This window comes from Peromyscus californicus, unplaced genomic scaffold, assembly GCF_007827085.1.
Source record: "Peromyscus californicus insignis strain IS unplaced genomic scaffold, ASM782708v3 Scaffold_23__1_contigs__length_62951481, whole genome shotgun sequence".
Lineage (NCBI taxonomy): Eukaryota > Metazoa > Chordata > Mammalia > Rodentia > Cricetidae > Peromyscus > Peromyscus californicus.
The window spans coordinates 5,161,949-5,174,350 of record NW_026294534.1 but is presented as its reverse complement, the minus strand read 5'-3'; the positions used below and the strand labels follow the sequence as shown (position 1 = coordinate 5,174,350).

Below are 12,402 nucleotides of genomic sequence, written 5' to 3'. Positions count from 1 at the left end.
CTTCCTAGGTGGTCCCATGTGAGCAGGGAGCCCAGAAGAGCTAAGTTTTCAAGAGAAAGTTTCCAAGGACTTTCATCTCCTTGAAGCTGTGACAAGCAGGATCTAGCATACTACGGAGATGTCCCCCAGGACTGTTTCCTAGTGGTCCAGGGAAGAGTACATGGCTTCCTTTATTGGGGTTGATCTCTTCTGAAAGCGAGGCTTCTTCAGCCTCTACTTTGTACAGGCTTTTCTGACCAAATTCCAGCTTTCGAATCCTTTGGCTGTGCTTTTCATTTCTAATTCTCACTAAAAAGCAGAGAGAAACTACGCCAGAGCCCAAAGACTAGATGCCTTTGACATTTCTTCTAGTTGATGTATTAGCCATTCACCTTTAAACATAGCCTGCCATAAACTCTCAGGACACGGACATAATACAGACATGTTCTTCATGATAATAATACGTCTGGCCTCCACTGCAGTCTGAATAGTGTCCGTATTCCCACCTGAAATCTAATCAAAATGATTTTTAATGCCAGTATTGCTGTTGGCATTCTGGTCTTCCGAACTCTCATCCAAATTGGCTATTAAACTCATCTCAATATCCTCGGGCTTCTCTGATCCCCCAAAGGCATAATTCCTACGACTTCCTTCTTCTAGCTAGGCCCCACCTCCTAAAGTTTTCACTCTCAGAAGAAGACCAAGCATCAAAATATACTACTCTGGTGGGAGAAACGTCATATTCTATCATAACACACACCCAGAAATGGAGCATTTATCTCACAGTAAAACTTTGAAAAGTAGATTGTAAAAGCCACAACAAAAAAGCAGAAAGAAACTCATACATAAAAATGTGTGAATGGTGATGAAATTAATCATGTGAGGACAAAAGGGATTTCAATCAGGCATGCTTAAGAAATTTTCACACCATAACCCAGGATTGACGGAACAAAAATCTGGCTGAACCACCCCTGCCCCCCCCCCCAGCTCCAAGGCTAACTAGAAGGCTTCACAGCAGGCTGATGGTGGCAAAAATTGACACAGAGATTAATGGGATGGAGTAGAGATTCCCTCAAATAAACTCACAACTCACTACCAACTGGGAAAAGTGCAGTCTGAACACATGATGCAGGGAAACTGGACACCAGCATACAGAATGCCGAAACACAACTCCCCACCGAAGCAAAATCAGCCTTTCACAAAACAAAGCTTAAAATGAATCCAAGACCCAAATGTAAGGTCTGAGACCACTCGCCTACTATATGAACACAAGACAAAGTCATAATACCAGCCTCGGAAAAGATTTTTAGAAAAACTGACTCTTAACCCTCTGAGAACTTTGCGGCCTCGGACTTTGCCACCATGTCTACGTGTATGTGAGGAAAAAATGAGAGGAGCCGTCGCAGCCATCACCTCAGACCGTGGTTGTCCACCTTCCTAAAGCACAGCCCTTAATACAGCTCCTCCTGTCGCGGTGACCCCCAACCATAATGTTATTTCATTGCTACTTCATAAACTGTAGTTTTGCTATTGCTATGAATCATGTAAAAATATCTGATATGCAGGATATCTGATATGTGACCTCTGTGAAACGGTCTTTTGGGGATGTCGCCACCCACATGTTGAGAACCACTGATCTAAGGCCACAAGTCTGTAGACAAAAGTGTCCTGTTAAGAATTAGAGTATGCAATTTTAAAAAAGTCATTGTTTGGCTTTCAGATAAGTAATTCTCTTTCTGGCAATATATAAATATTTCACCAAAATTTTACTTTTTCACATATCAGCTAAGAGACTGATGACTTCTCATGTCATTTTTTGGAAGGAACACTTTTTTAAAAAAGCATTCTTATCTCCCTAGAAAACAACACCAAAAATAGGCTGTAAGAAGCCCCACAGAGAAGGCGTACCCTCTTTGTCATGATGGTGGATGATGGCGTCCTGAATCATGTCAGCAAGGCTGAAGCGGACCTTCTGGCTTTTCCCGGGCTTGGTTCTCTTCAGGAGCCCTTCCTGCTTCTGGAACACTTTCTCTCGCTCATAGTAGGCTTTGATTTGCTCACAGCGCATGCGCTTCACCAGACGCTGACGCTGGCCCAGGGGAAGGGACTCCAGCAAGCACTGGTCAATTTCCATCTCATGGGATCGAAAAACATTACATAGCTGATAGCAACCTGAAAGAAAGAAGAGAGAAAAGTCACTGGCACACCCTTACATCCTGCCAGCAGCATTACACACATTCAGACACAATAAGGTCCATGGCCATGAGAGATTCTATGTTGTCTATTACCATGCCTGATACTATAATGCTAACTGCATTCCTGATTCTGCAATGCCCACTGCATTCCTGATTCTGCAATGTTCACTGCATTCCTGATTCTGCAATGCCCACTGCATTCCTGATTCTGAGATGTCCACTGCATTTCTGATTCTGCAATGTCCACTGCATTCCTGATTCTGCAATGTCCACTGCATTCCAGATTCTGCAATGTCCACTGCATTCCTGATTCTGCAATGTTCACTGCGTTCCTGATTCTGCGATGTCCACTGCATTTCTGATTCTGCAATGTCCACTGCATTCCTGATTCTACATCCATTGCATTGCTGATTCTACAACATCCTCTGCATTCCTGATTCTGCAATGTCCACTGCATTCCTGATTCTGCAATGTCCACTGCATTCCTAATTCTGCGATGTCCACTGCATTCCTGATTCTGCAATGCCCACTGCATTCCTGATTCTGCAATGCCCACTGCATTTCTGATTCTGCAGTGTCCACTGCATTCCAGATTCTGCAATGTCCACTGCATTCCTGATTCTGCAATGTTCACTGCGTTCCTGATTCTGCGATGTCCACTGCATTTCTGATTCTGCAATGTCCACTGCATTCCTGATTCTACATCCATTGCATTGCTGATTCTACAACATCCTCTGCATTCCTGATTCTGCAATGTCCACTGCATTCCTGATTCTGCAATGTCCACTGCATTCCTAATTCTGCAATGCCCACTGCATTCCTGATTCTGCAATGCCCACTGCATTCCTGATTCTGCAATGCCCACTGCATTTCTGATTCTGCAGTGTCCACTGCATTCCTGATTCTGCAATGTCCACTGCATTCCTAATTCTGCAATGTCCACTGCATTCCTGATTCTGCAATGTCCACTGCATTCCTGATTCTGCAATGTCCACTGCATTCCTGATTTTATAATTCCTACTATATTCCCAAATCTTCAATGCCCACTGCAGAGCAGGAACAACCCACCCCATCTCCTCTGTGCTTAATGCACAAAGGCAGCATGACCTATTGCATAGAACAGGGGAAACGGTAGAGCAACACTCACAATTTCATAGCAGTAAAACAAATTACATTTAGATACAAACATGAACTTTTCCTTGACATAACAGTGAACTGAGCCCACCCTCCACCTTGTCTATAAATTTATGTGAATGGCTCAAATATTTAGTCATTACTCTCAATTATGACTGATACTAGGAACTAAACCTGAATTTGGGGATAAAATTTGACACACAGTTACTATTTCTTGGCAAGTCTTCATTCACACTCATAAACACCAGGCACACTGATGTGACCATGTCCCTGGAACTCTTTCCAGCCATCCTAATAAAAGTTAGTCTTTCATTATTGTAGTGGTAACACCCATGCTACCAACGGGGGAGGGGGAGGGCCCAACACATTGTGTGGCATTTTAGCTGACACAGCGGAATGGAACATGTAACACATGCTGTCAGCTGTCCATGGTGTTAGTTATTACCCCCATTAACTTCTAGCTGACCCCTTTTTCTTGTGATAGGTAGCATTCATTTCTAAGAGACCTAACTATGGTCAAGTATAAATACAGAGTTGGCATAAACTTTTTTTTATCATCTTAGAACTATGGATAAAATTGTGGCTATCACCATCATCTAATTAATATAGTGACTAACTAATTGAATTCTTCATTCTGGAATTTAGAACATTCATTTTATTCTTTCATTATGTCCTACAAAACCACCCAAAGTACAGGGGAAAACACTCCACAAATACATTTACCATGTGGCTAAAAATTATGATTGAAAGAAAATTATCATTAAGAATCACCAAATCTGGCTCATGTATCCAGTTAAGTGTCTAACTGTTTTTATTTTTAAATAAATCTTTTTTTCATTTATTGACTTTGAATGGGGGTGGATGTATATGTCCCATGGTGTGTATGTAGAGGCCAAGGGGCTGTTTGACAGAGTTCATTCTCGCCTTCCATAATGTGGGTTCTGGGATGCAACCTGGATTACCAGGCTTGATGACTCTTGAGCTATCTCTCTGGCCTGAAATCTTTTTTTCTTTTTTTAACCTAATGTTTTAAGACAGGATTAAGTCTAGGCTAGCCAGGATCTGTGCTATGTACCCCAAGCTGGCCTCATACTTACAATCCTCTTGCCTCAGCTTCTAGAGTACTGGAGTTACAGGTGTGTTACATTTACAGTGTGACCATGGCCAAATATATGCTCTTTTCTTAATGTATGTGTTTCCAAAGTCCCAAACAAGTGAAAAATGTTCTAGACATGCACAAAATGTGGCTGATTTTATGCTGAATCTGAAAAACCATAAACTCACATGCAAAGTCTCCACTTCATCAAAGACTTTGCCCTGTTGCTTTGGAAGGACAAGCAGTGGAGATTCTGTGTCTGCCACCCTGTTTTCACTGTTACTTTGTAGACCATTGTTCTCATACAGACCCAATGCACCATGATGCCTATCCCTGTTTCATGAGTAAAGAGCATGGAATTGAGAGAAGTTACAGCTTTTCTAGGACCCCAGAGATGTCCACCTACTATAGACAAAGAGCTTCACACAGTAAGAAAACACGGTGACCCCCACCCCCCAAAACTGGGATGTCATATGCAATTGCCTACTTTGAACTAGGGGGCGTAGGCATCTAAAAGTGATGGAAGTATCAACTAGTCACCCTTTCCAGTGACCTCAACAGGAACAGGCAATGGTGGCACTCACAGCATGACAAACTGCTGCACAGAAAGCTGGTTTAATGAAGCCCTGATTGACGCTGTAGAGGGCTTGAGAGTGCTCATTAATATTAAGTAGGAAGTGTTTTCAGCTTTCAGATCATTCAGGAAACTGCACCGTGTTTGGCTTATTGACTTTGAGCTCCTGACATTTTGGCTTCTGTGACTGTCCTGACTTGTCATTGGATACCCAGGGGACTGTCAGGCCATAGGAAAGCCTGGAGAAGCAAGCTGTGTCCCAGGGAGCCATGCATTGATGAGCATGGTGTTGACAGAGAGGATCATCTAATAAACACAGCGGTCTTCTGGCTCTTAGCTCTGAGGAAGGGTCACTTGGTGAAACTGTCAATTAACTGCTAAGGCCTCTGCACTGACAACCATGATACATCGAGTCACCGTTTACAGGCTTCCAAAGGGGTCAGCAAAGGTCATTAGCCAACAATTCCCACCATGTCTCACAGCCACAGTCGCTAAACTTCAAATTCACACAGACTCACTTCCGGTATATTCTTTTTGTTAACTTTTTTAGGTTAGCACACAAAGGCTTGTGTTTCCTTCTGACATTTTCACGCATATGTCTCAGTCTACCTTGTTCTAATTTAGGATTTCAACGTAGTCTATTGTTAAATAGTACCGTATGCTTTGACTTTTAGTCATCTATAAGTTGAGTATAGTCTAAAAGTGTTTGATGTGCTGTGATTTTTTTTTGTAATTACAGGAGAATCAAAAGGGACCTGTGGTAAGAGAGTCTGCTCACTTGTTAGCTAACACATTGAAAATAACAGTTAAGAGAAACCAAAGTTTTATGCAGCCACCGGGCATCTGTAAACTCTATAAGTGGGACACTAAACATGGCCTCAGGGGATACTGGACACGGCTATCAGGCAGGGACAAAGACTTGAGATGGGCTGCATCCCACCACTGCACACCTCTCTGCATGTCTGACTGCCTCATGACAAAGTCCCCAAGGCTCATCTGGGCAGTAGCAGGGCCAGGACTAATAGGGACTGATCTCTTTGCTGGCTCTCTACCCTGTGTGGAACTTCACATGGACTGAGAGGTCTCTACTGTCACTGGAGACAAGATACAGATGAGTGTGTATAATAAGAAAGACAGAGTGTGTGCTTATTGCTGTGGCTGGGATTGACAAGTGTCATTGGTTGGTTTTTGGTCTTTTTTTGGGGGCCTGCCACCCAGCTCCCAAATAAATCGCACACGGAGGCTTACTTAAATTATCAGCTTTACTTAATTTTACTTAAATTAATTAAGTAAAGCCACCCAGCTTTACTTAAATTATCCCGACTACCTTTTGCCTCTGGGCTTTTCCTTTTCTATTCCTGTATACCTTTCTTTGTTTCTTACTCCATGGCTGGCTGTGTAGCTGGGTGGCTGGCCCCTGGAGTCCTCCTCCTTTTCTGGCTGCTAGACCTTAGATCTGTTTCCTCCCAGATTTCTCCCTCGATATAGTCTCTCTGCCTGCCAGCCCCACCTACCCTTTCTCCTGCCTTGCTATTGGTCATTCAATTCTTTATTAGACTATCAGGTGTTTTAGACAGGCACAGTAACCCAGCTTCACAGAGTTAAACAAATGCAACATAAACAAAAGTAACACACCTTAAAATAATATTCTATAACAGAGGAGATCTGCACAAAGTCAGCTTTTCTTCTGGGAGACAAGTTCATGCCATTTCCAGAGTTGCAGGCCCACTCTGCGCTGCTCTCACATTTTATGCTCTTGTCCCAGTTCCTTCAGATTGATGCCTCTAAGCACTGTGCTCATGGAGGCCACTGTCACCAATGTCCACACTTAGAGCCCTTTGTCATTGCCTAGGAGGGCACCTCCCTCAAAGGAGTGCTTACTTGGACTTGACTGAGCAAGAAGTAAATGTCCATGGTGGTTGGCCATCGGCGTTTTGTGGACTCTCATTGTCTCAACAGTTAGCATCAACCAAGGTGCTACTGGGCTTTTGTTTATGTTTCCAGAATGCTAAATTGTGTAGTGAGAACACTAACATTTCTGAATGAAAACCTTCACCATTCCTAGCTACAGAGTGGCGTGCTGGAAAGGTGGAAATGGGATCTCTGATTTGTACTGTTTGGTTTTTTCTTTTCTTTGTATCACAGTGTAGATTTCCAAACATGGTCAACTTCATGCACCACTGTGACATCAAAGAAGAAAACATCATAGAAAAAAATTTTTATGACCATCCATTGACCAAAAATTGGAAAACATCCAATCATTGGTCATTCTATTGAGTTGCTGTAGTACATAGTGACATTTTAGGTGACATTTTGTGGCTCATTGTTGGAGCCCACTAGGTCTCCTACTGGCTGTACCCAGCAGGACTACATAAGAGGATGATTGGACCATAGGCCTGGGTAACAGGTATTTTAAGGGTCTAACTAGGAAGAGGGAGGTCTTTTGCCCTCCCCTTGGCGTTGTTATAAGTAGACCTTTGGAATAAAGCTCTGGGCTGGTGGATAAGGATCCAGGCCCACCGGAGGCTATCCTGTGTTTCTCTCTGTTTCTCTCCTCTCTTTATTTCTACCTAAGTCTCTTATCCCTCATTCCTCAAGAGTCCTTGGGGTAAATAAATGTGGGAGCTGGTCCCCCACAGCTCATCAAGACCCTTCTGGATAGAGTCACAAGTCAAGGCTTTGACACACTCTAAACAAAGTTAAGCTGTGTTTCCTGGAGGCTTCTGCCTTTTTATACCTGGGGCTGACCCACACCCTGATGTCAGGGTCATCACAGAAGAATGGCTTGCCCGTCTCCTGTGACTGATGGCTTTTCTGAGTTTTTGAACTAGATTTTGGAGCATTTTTTTCTTTCATGAATGGGCTTCATATAGCTGGGAAAGAATGAAATCTGCCAACAGGCTCAACGAGTTCTTGGCACAACTAGGAAGATAGAGCTTTTTACTCAATTTCCCAAACAAAAAGGAAATCTTGAAAATGAATAAATAATACTGCAATTTTCCATGTAAAATGGAAGAAAATATGCTTTATAATTTGTAAGCAAAAATATGGATTTATATAAAATTAGGAGGGTGAATTGCATTTCAGGACACCAGCTCATGTCTGTAGTTAGGGAAGGCTTCTGCCCAGGACAGAAACTGATGTGGCTCTGCCCAGATCATGCTGTTGGCTGGGTTCACACCTGTCTCCTATGGCCTGCGTGATCCAGGGACTGAAAGGCCCTCCTAGATATAAACCGCAGTCACAGAAAGGCACATAGACTATCAGTCTGAGTCAGTGAGAAATGGCCTATGGCATGCTTTAGAGCAATGGATGGCTCTGACCTTTACCCAGGCTCATATAGTTTTCTCTTTCCTGTTCTCCTCTACTCCCGTTCCAATATGCATTTTCTCCAATAGGCAGCCCCATGATGTACAGTACTTCTGAATGTTCCTCTCAGAATTTGCTTGTAAGGAACACAATCAAATGCATCTAAGGCATATTGCAAGACACACACACACACACACATGCATGCACACATATATATGTACATTCACATGCACATACACACACCCTCTACAATGATCTGTTTATGTCCATAACTTAAATTAAGGGACTGATTTTTTTCCAAGATTCATTTTTTGGACAGGGTCTCTCTCCATAGCCAAGGCTGATCTGGAGCTATGCACCTTAGGCTGGACTTAGACTTTTGTGATTCTTCCTAAGTATCCTTAGTACTAGGATCACAGGCATAAGAGATATTGACTGCTATAGATTTTATATATATAACATACATATAGATTATATATAGATTAAATACATATATATTATGTTATATATATTAAATATATGCTCAATCTGTACAGATGCAAATTTTATGCAGATTAAAGACACTAATACTATGGGTCTTAAAAATGGTATTTTTAAAAAGAAAATAATAAGTAAAGCCAAAAATTAATGACATACGTGTTAAAGAATTAACATAGATCTTTATTTGGGTCATATGTAAGTTACCTTAAATGTGGATCAAAGGTCTTGAGGGGGTTCCTGCAGGTGTCATATGGGAAAGTGAACCTCATAAAGAGATGAGAATGAAAACCTGGTGCAGATCAATTTTGTCACCTGGATCAGACTTCAGGGAGTCAGCACGTTTAAAACACAGCACAATTTAGGGAAATTTTTCAGGCAACAATCAGTGCAATGCCAGGTGCACAATAAAGCTTAAGGTGTGACTACATAGAGACTCCTTTACACAATACATGTGACCACGAGGGTGGGTTCTATAGCTAAAGGGCCTAGAATCTAGTGTGATCTCTGACTGATACATAGAGGTCAGCAGGCTATAACATACATGTGACATCTTCCCTGAGGATGATAATGGCCTAGGGAGGGGAGAGTCTGGGATAATCATTCTGGGGATTGTATAGTGATGTCTACCTCCACAGATAGCAAAAATGTCATCATGTTGTTAACAAAAATCCACTCTCAGTTGTCTGGATGGAATGAAGGTATTTGGTTTTTATCTTCTCCATTGAGGAGACACCCCTGCATGATTAACATTCCTGGTTCTCTTGGTGCTTCTCTGTGAGTATAAGGACCTCTGTGCTCCCAAGAGGGTCTGAAAATAAAGCTTCAAACTACTTGAAGAAAATGTAAAGACTCCCTGACATTAGATATAATTCTGAAAACACAGGGAACAGCAGCAGAGATGGACAAGGAGACTGCACAGTGTCTGTAAACGGTTGAGCATCAGAAGACACAACGAACTGAAGAAAAAGATAACCTGTAAGAGAAGAGAAGTGACACAAACCCTAAACAATCAGGAGGCTGGCACACAGAGTACATGAGGAGCTGTTACAGGCCAAACCCCAAACCAAATGACCTCATTAAAATGGGCAAACAACTGGACAAGTGTCCGTCCAGAAATGGCAAACACCTGATGCTTGACTTTTAGAACAATCGTCCCCATCACTAATCATGAAGGCAAGTCAAAACCACGATCAGATAGAACTAATATCTGCCATAAGGGCAATGACACCAAGAACAAGAAGTGTTAGTGTGGATGGGGAGAAAGTGAAATACTCTTGGCACAAATGCAAAATGGTATGAATGCTACATGGAACATTGTGGAAGCTTCTCAAAAAGGTCAGAAGTAGAACATCCACCCCGAACTAACAACTTTGTTTCTGGGTAAATACCACAGGCTTTTGAGAGATGCTGCACATGCAAGCCTGGAGGTCCACAAGGATAAACTAAAGGAAGACACACATACTGTGGAAAGTTAGTCAGCCTAAATGGAAATTCCATCACAGGCTACAACATGGATAACCCAGGAAAGCATAATGTAATGTAAGGTAAGTGCACCAGGAAAAGATCAGAGCAGCTGGATTCTCCGTCTGCACGTGAGTCCCGGAAAGCGGAAGTGAGCTTGTGTTCAACAGCATTGTGACTGCTGAGATGAAATATTCGAAAATCTGTTCCCAAGCGTGTGAGTGTACTGACCACTCTCCAATCATGCACACACGGTGGTGACGAAGATGAATTCTGTTATATTGCACCATTTTAAAATGTTGGAAAATATTTTTAAAAAGAAGCTGGAGCATAGGAGCTCTAAAGTAAATGCATGGCTTATTTCAAGAGAATGTAACGACAGACTTAGTGTTGACCAAACTTCATAAAAAGGTCAAGAAGACGGTTGTCAAGGCAGGAATGAGCTTGATTGCACATAGGTATTGAGCACACACTCACACACACACACACAGGCACAGGCACACACACACACTCACACACACACAGGCACAGGCACACACACACGCTCACACACACGCACACTCACACACGCACAGGCACAGGCACAGGCACACACACACACACACTCACATGCACACTCACACATGCACAGGCACACACACACTCACATGCACACTCACACATGCACAGGCACACACACTCACACACACACTCACACTCACACACACACAGGCACAGGCACACTCACACACACACTCACACACACACAGGCACACGCACACTCACACACACACTCACACACGCACAGGCACACACACACACTCACACACACACTCACACACGCACAGGCACACACACTCACACACACACTCACACACACACTCACACACACGCACACTCACACACACACTCACACACGCACAGGCACACACACTCACACACACACTCACACAGGCACAGGCACACACACAGAGGCACACGCACACTCACACACACACTCACACACACACAGGCACAGGCATACACACACACACTCACTCTGGTATCTGCCTCAGAGACTCCTCCCTGGACACGTACTCTTAGCATCTGTTGTTACAAGACCCACAGACTTTCCACGTCTTTTGTTTTTTTCTGCATAGAAAATAGCAATAAAACAAAGGAACAATGAGGATTTTCAAAGACAAGAGCACAATCACGTCTACCTCCTCCCCCCGCTGTGAGTCTGCATTGAAGAATGGAAGTCTTTAGAGACTGTGAGATTTTAGCATCTCTGTAATCAAGTTACAGGGATCTGCCCTTCCTTACAGAACAAAAAATAGAAATTACATTTCAGCCAGATGTGCACATCACAATCTGAAGGGGTCTGAAGACCGAGGTCCACAGCACCTCACTTAATTCTTTTCTAGAAGCTGGAGATGTGAAATATTCAAATAAACTTTAAGAATTAGAATTAAGCTCAAGAAAATCAATGACGTTTTACAATTCACTGTTTTTCAGATTTCTTTCATCTCCAAACTTCTTTCCATGTTTAAATATATGTACCTAGAGGATATTTCTTGGGCTCGCATCCAATTATTTCCACCTAGGGAGGGAATCTGATAAAGGCTTTCTCATTTTGAACAAACCTGGAAATGAAACAAGCACTCCTGGGTTACTGTGGAATCTGTACTGCTGCCCTTGCTTTTCTCTCAGGGCATTTCCTTAACGACAGGATACTTGGTCATGATATACAGCCTGATGGTACTGATTGAAGCCTTTTCCTCTCTGGCCTTTGTTTCTGGCTGGCAAAACCTGGCTATTGTTCCCCAGATGCCTGTTCCTAGTTCATCCTCCAAGTGAACCAAACTTGCTGGGTTTGTCCTGTGCCTTAGGTGTCCCCACAATGACTTCCTCTGACAAAGCTCTTCACAAAGACTTGCCTGACACATGGAAGGCTGGCCAGTCAGAGTCAATCCAGCTCCACCCAAAGCTACGATCTTCAGCCCCACGGTTGGGTGTCAACCAGAAGAACACTTCAGACCTACACTCAACAACGTGCTTGTTGGGATAGTCACTCAAATGTGTTTCTTCTCTGTACCTCTTACAAACCACACAAGAAGAAGCAAAGTGGCAAAGTGCAAGTGAAGAGCCAACAGAGGCTCTGTCTTCTCAGGTGTTCTCTCTGAAAGGCCTCCTCTGGAGAAGTCCAGCCCTGT

The 12,402-nt window shown here is 43.0% G+C and overlaps 1 protein-coding gene across 1 annotated transcript in view; it reads right to left on the bottom strand.

The window, feature by feature from the left end:
• Myo16 (myosin XVI) overlaps nucleotides 1–12,402 on the bottom strand; it is a 394,847-nt gene that overhangs the window by 362,180 nt on the left and 20,265 nt on the right. The window contains 1 exon segment of the mRNA XM_052751634.1: nucleotides 1,888–2,151. Coding sequence (XP_052607594.1) covers nucleotides 1,888–2,151 — 264 coding nt within the window.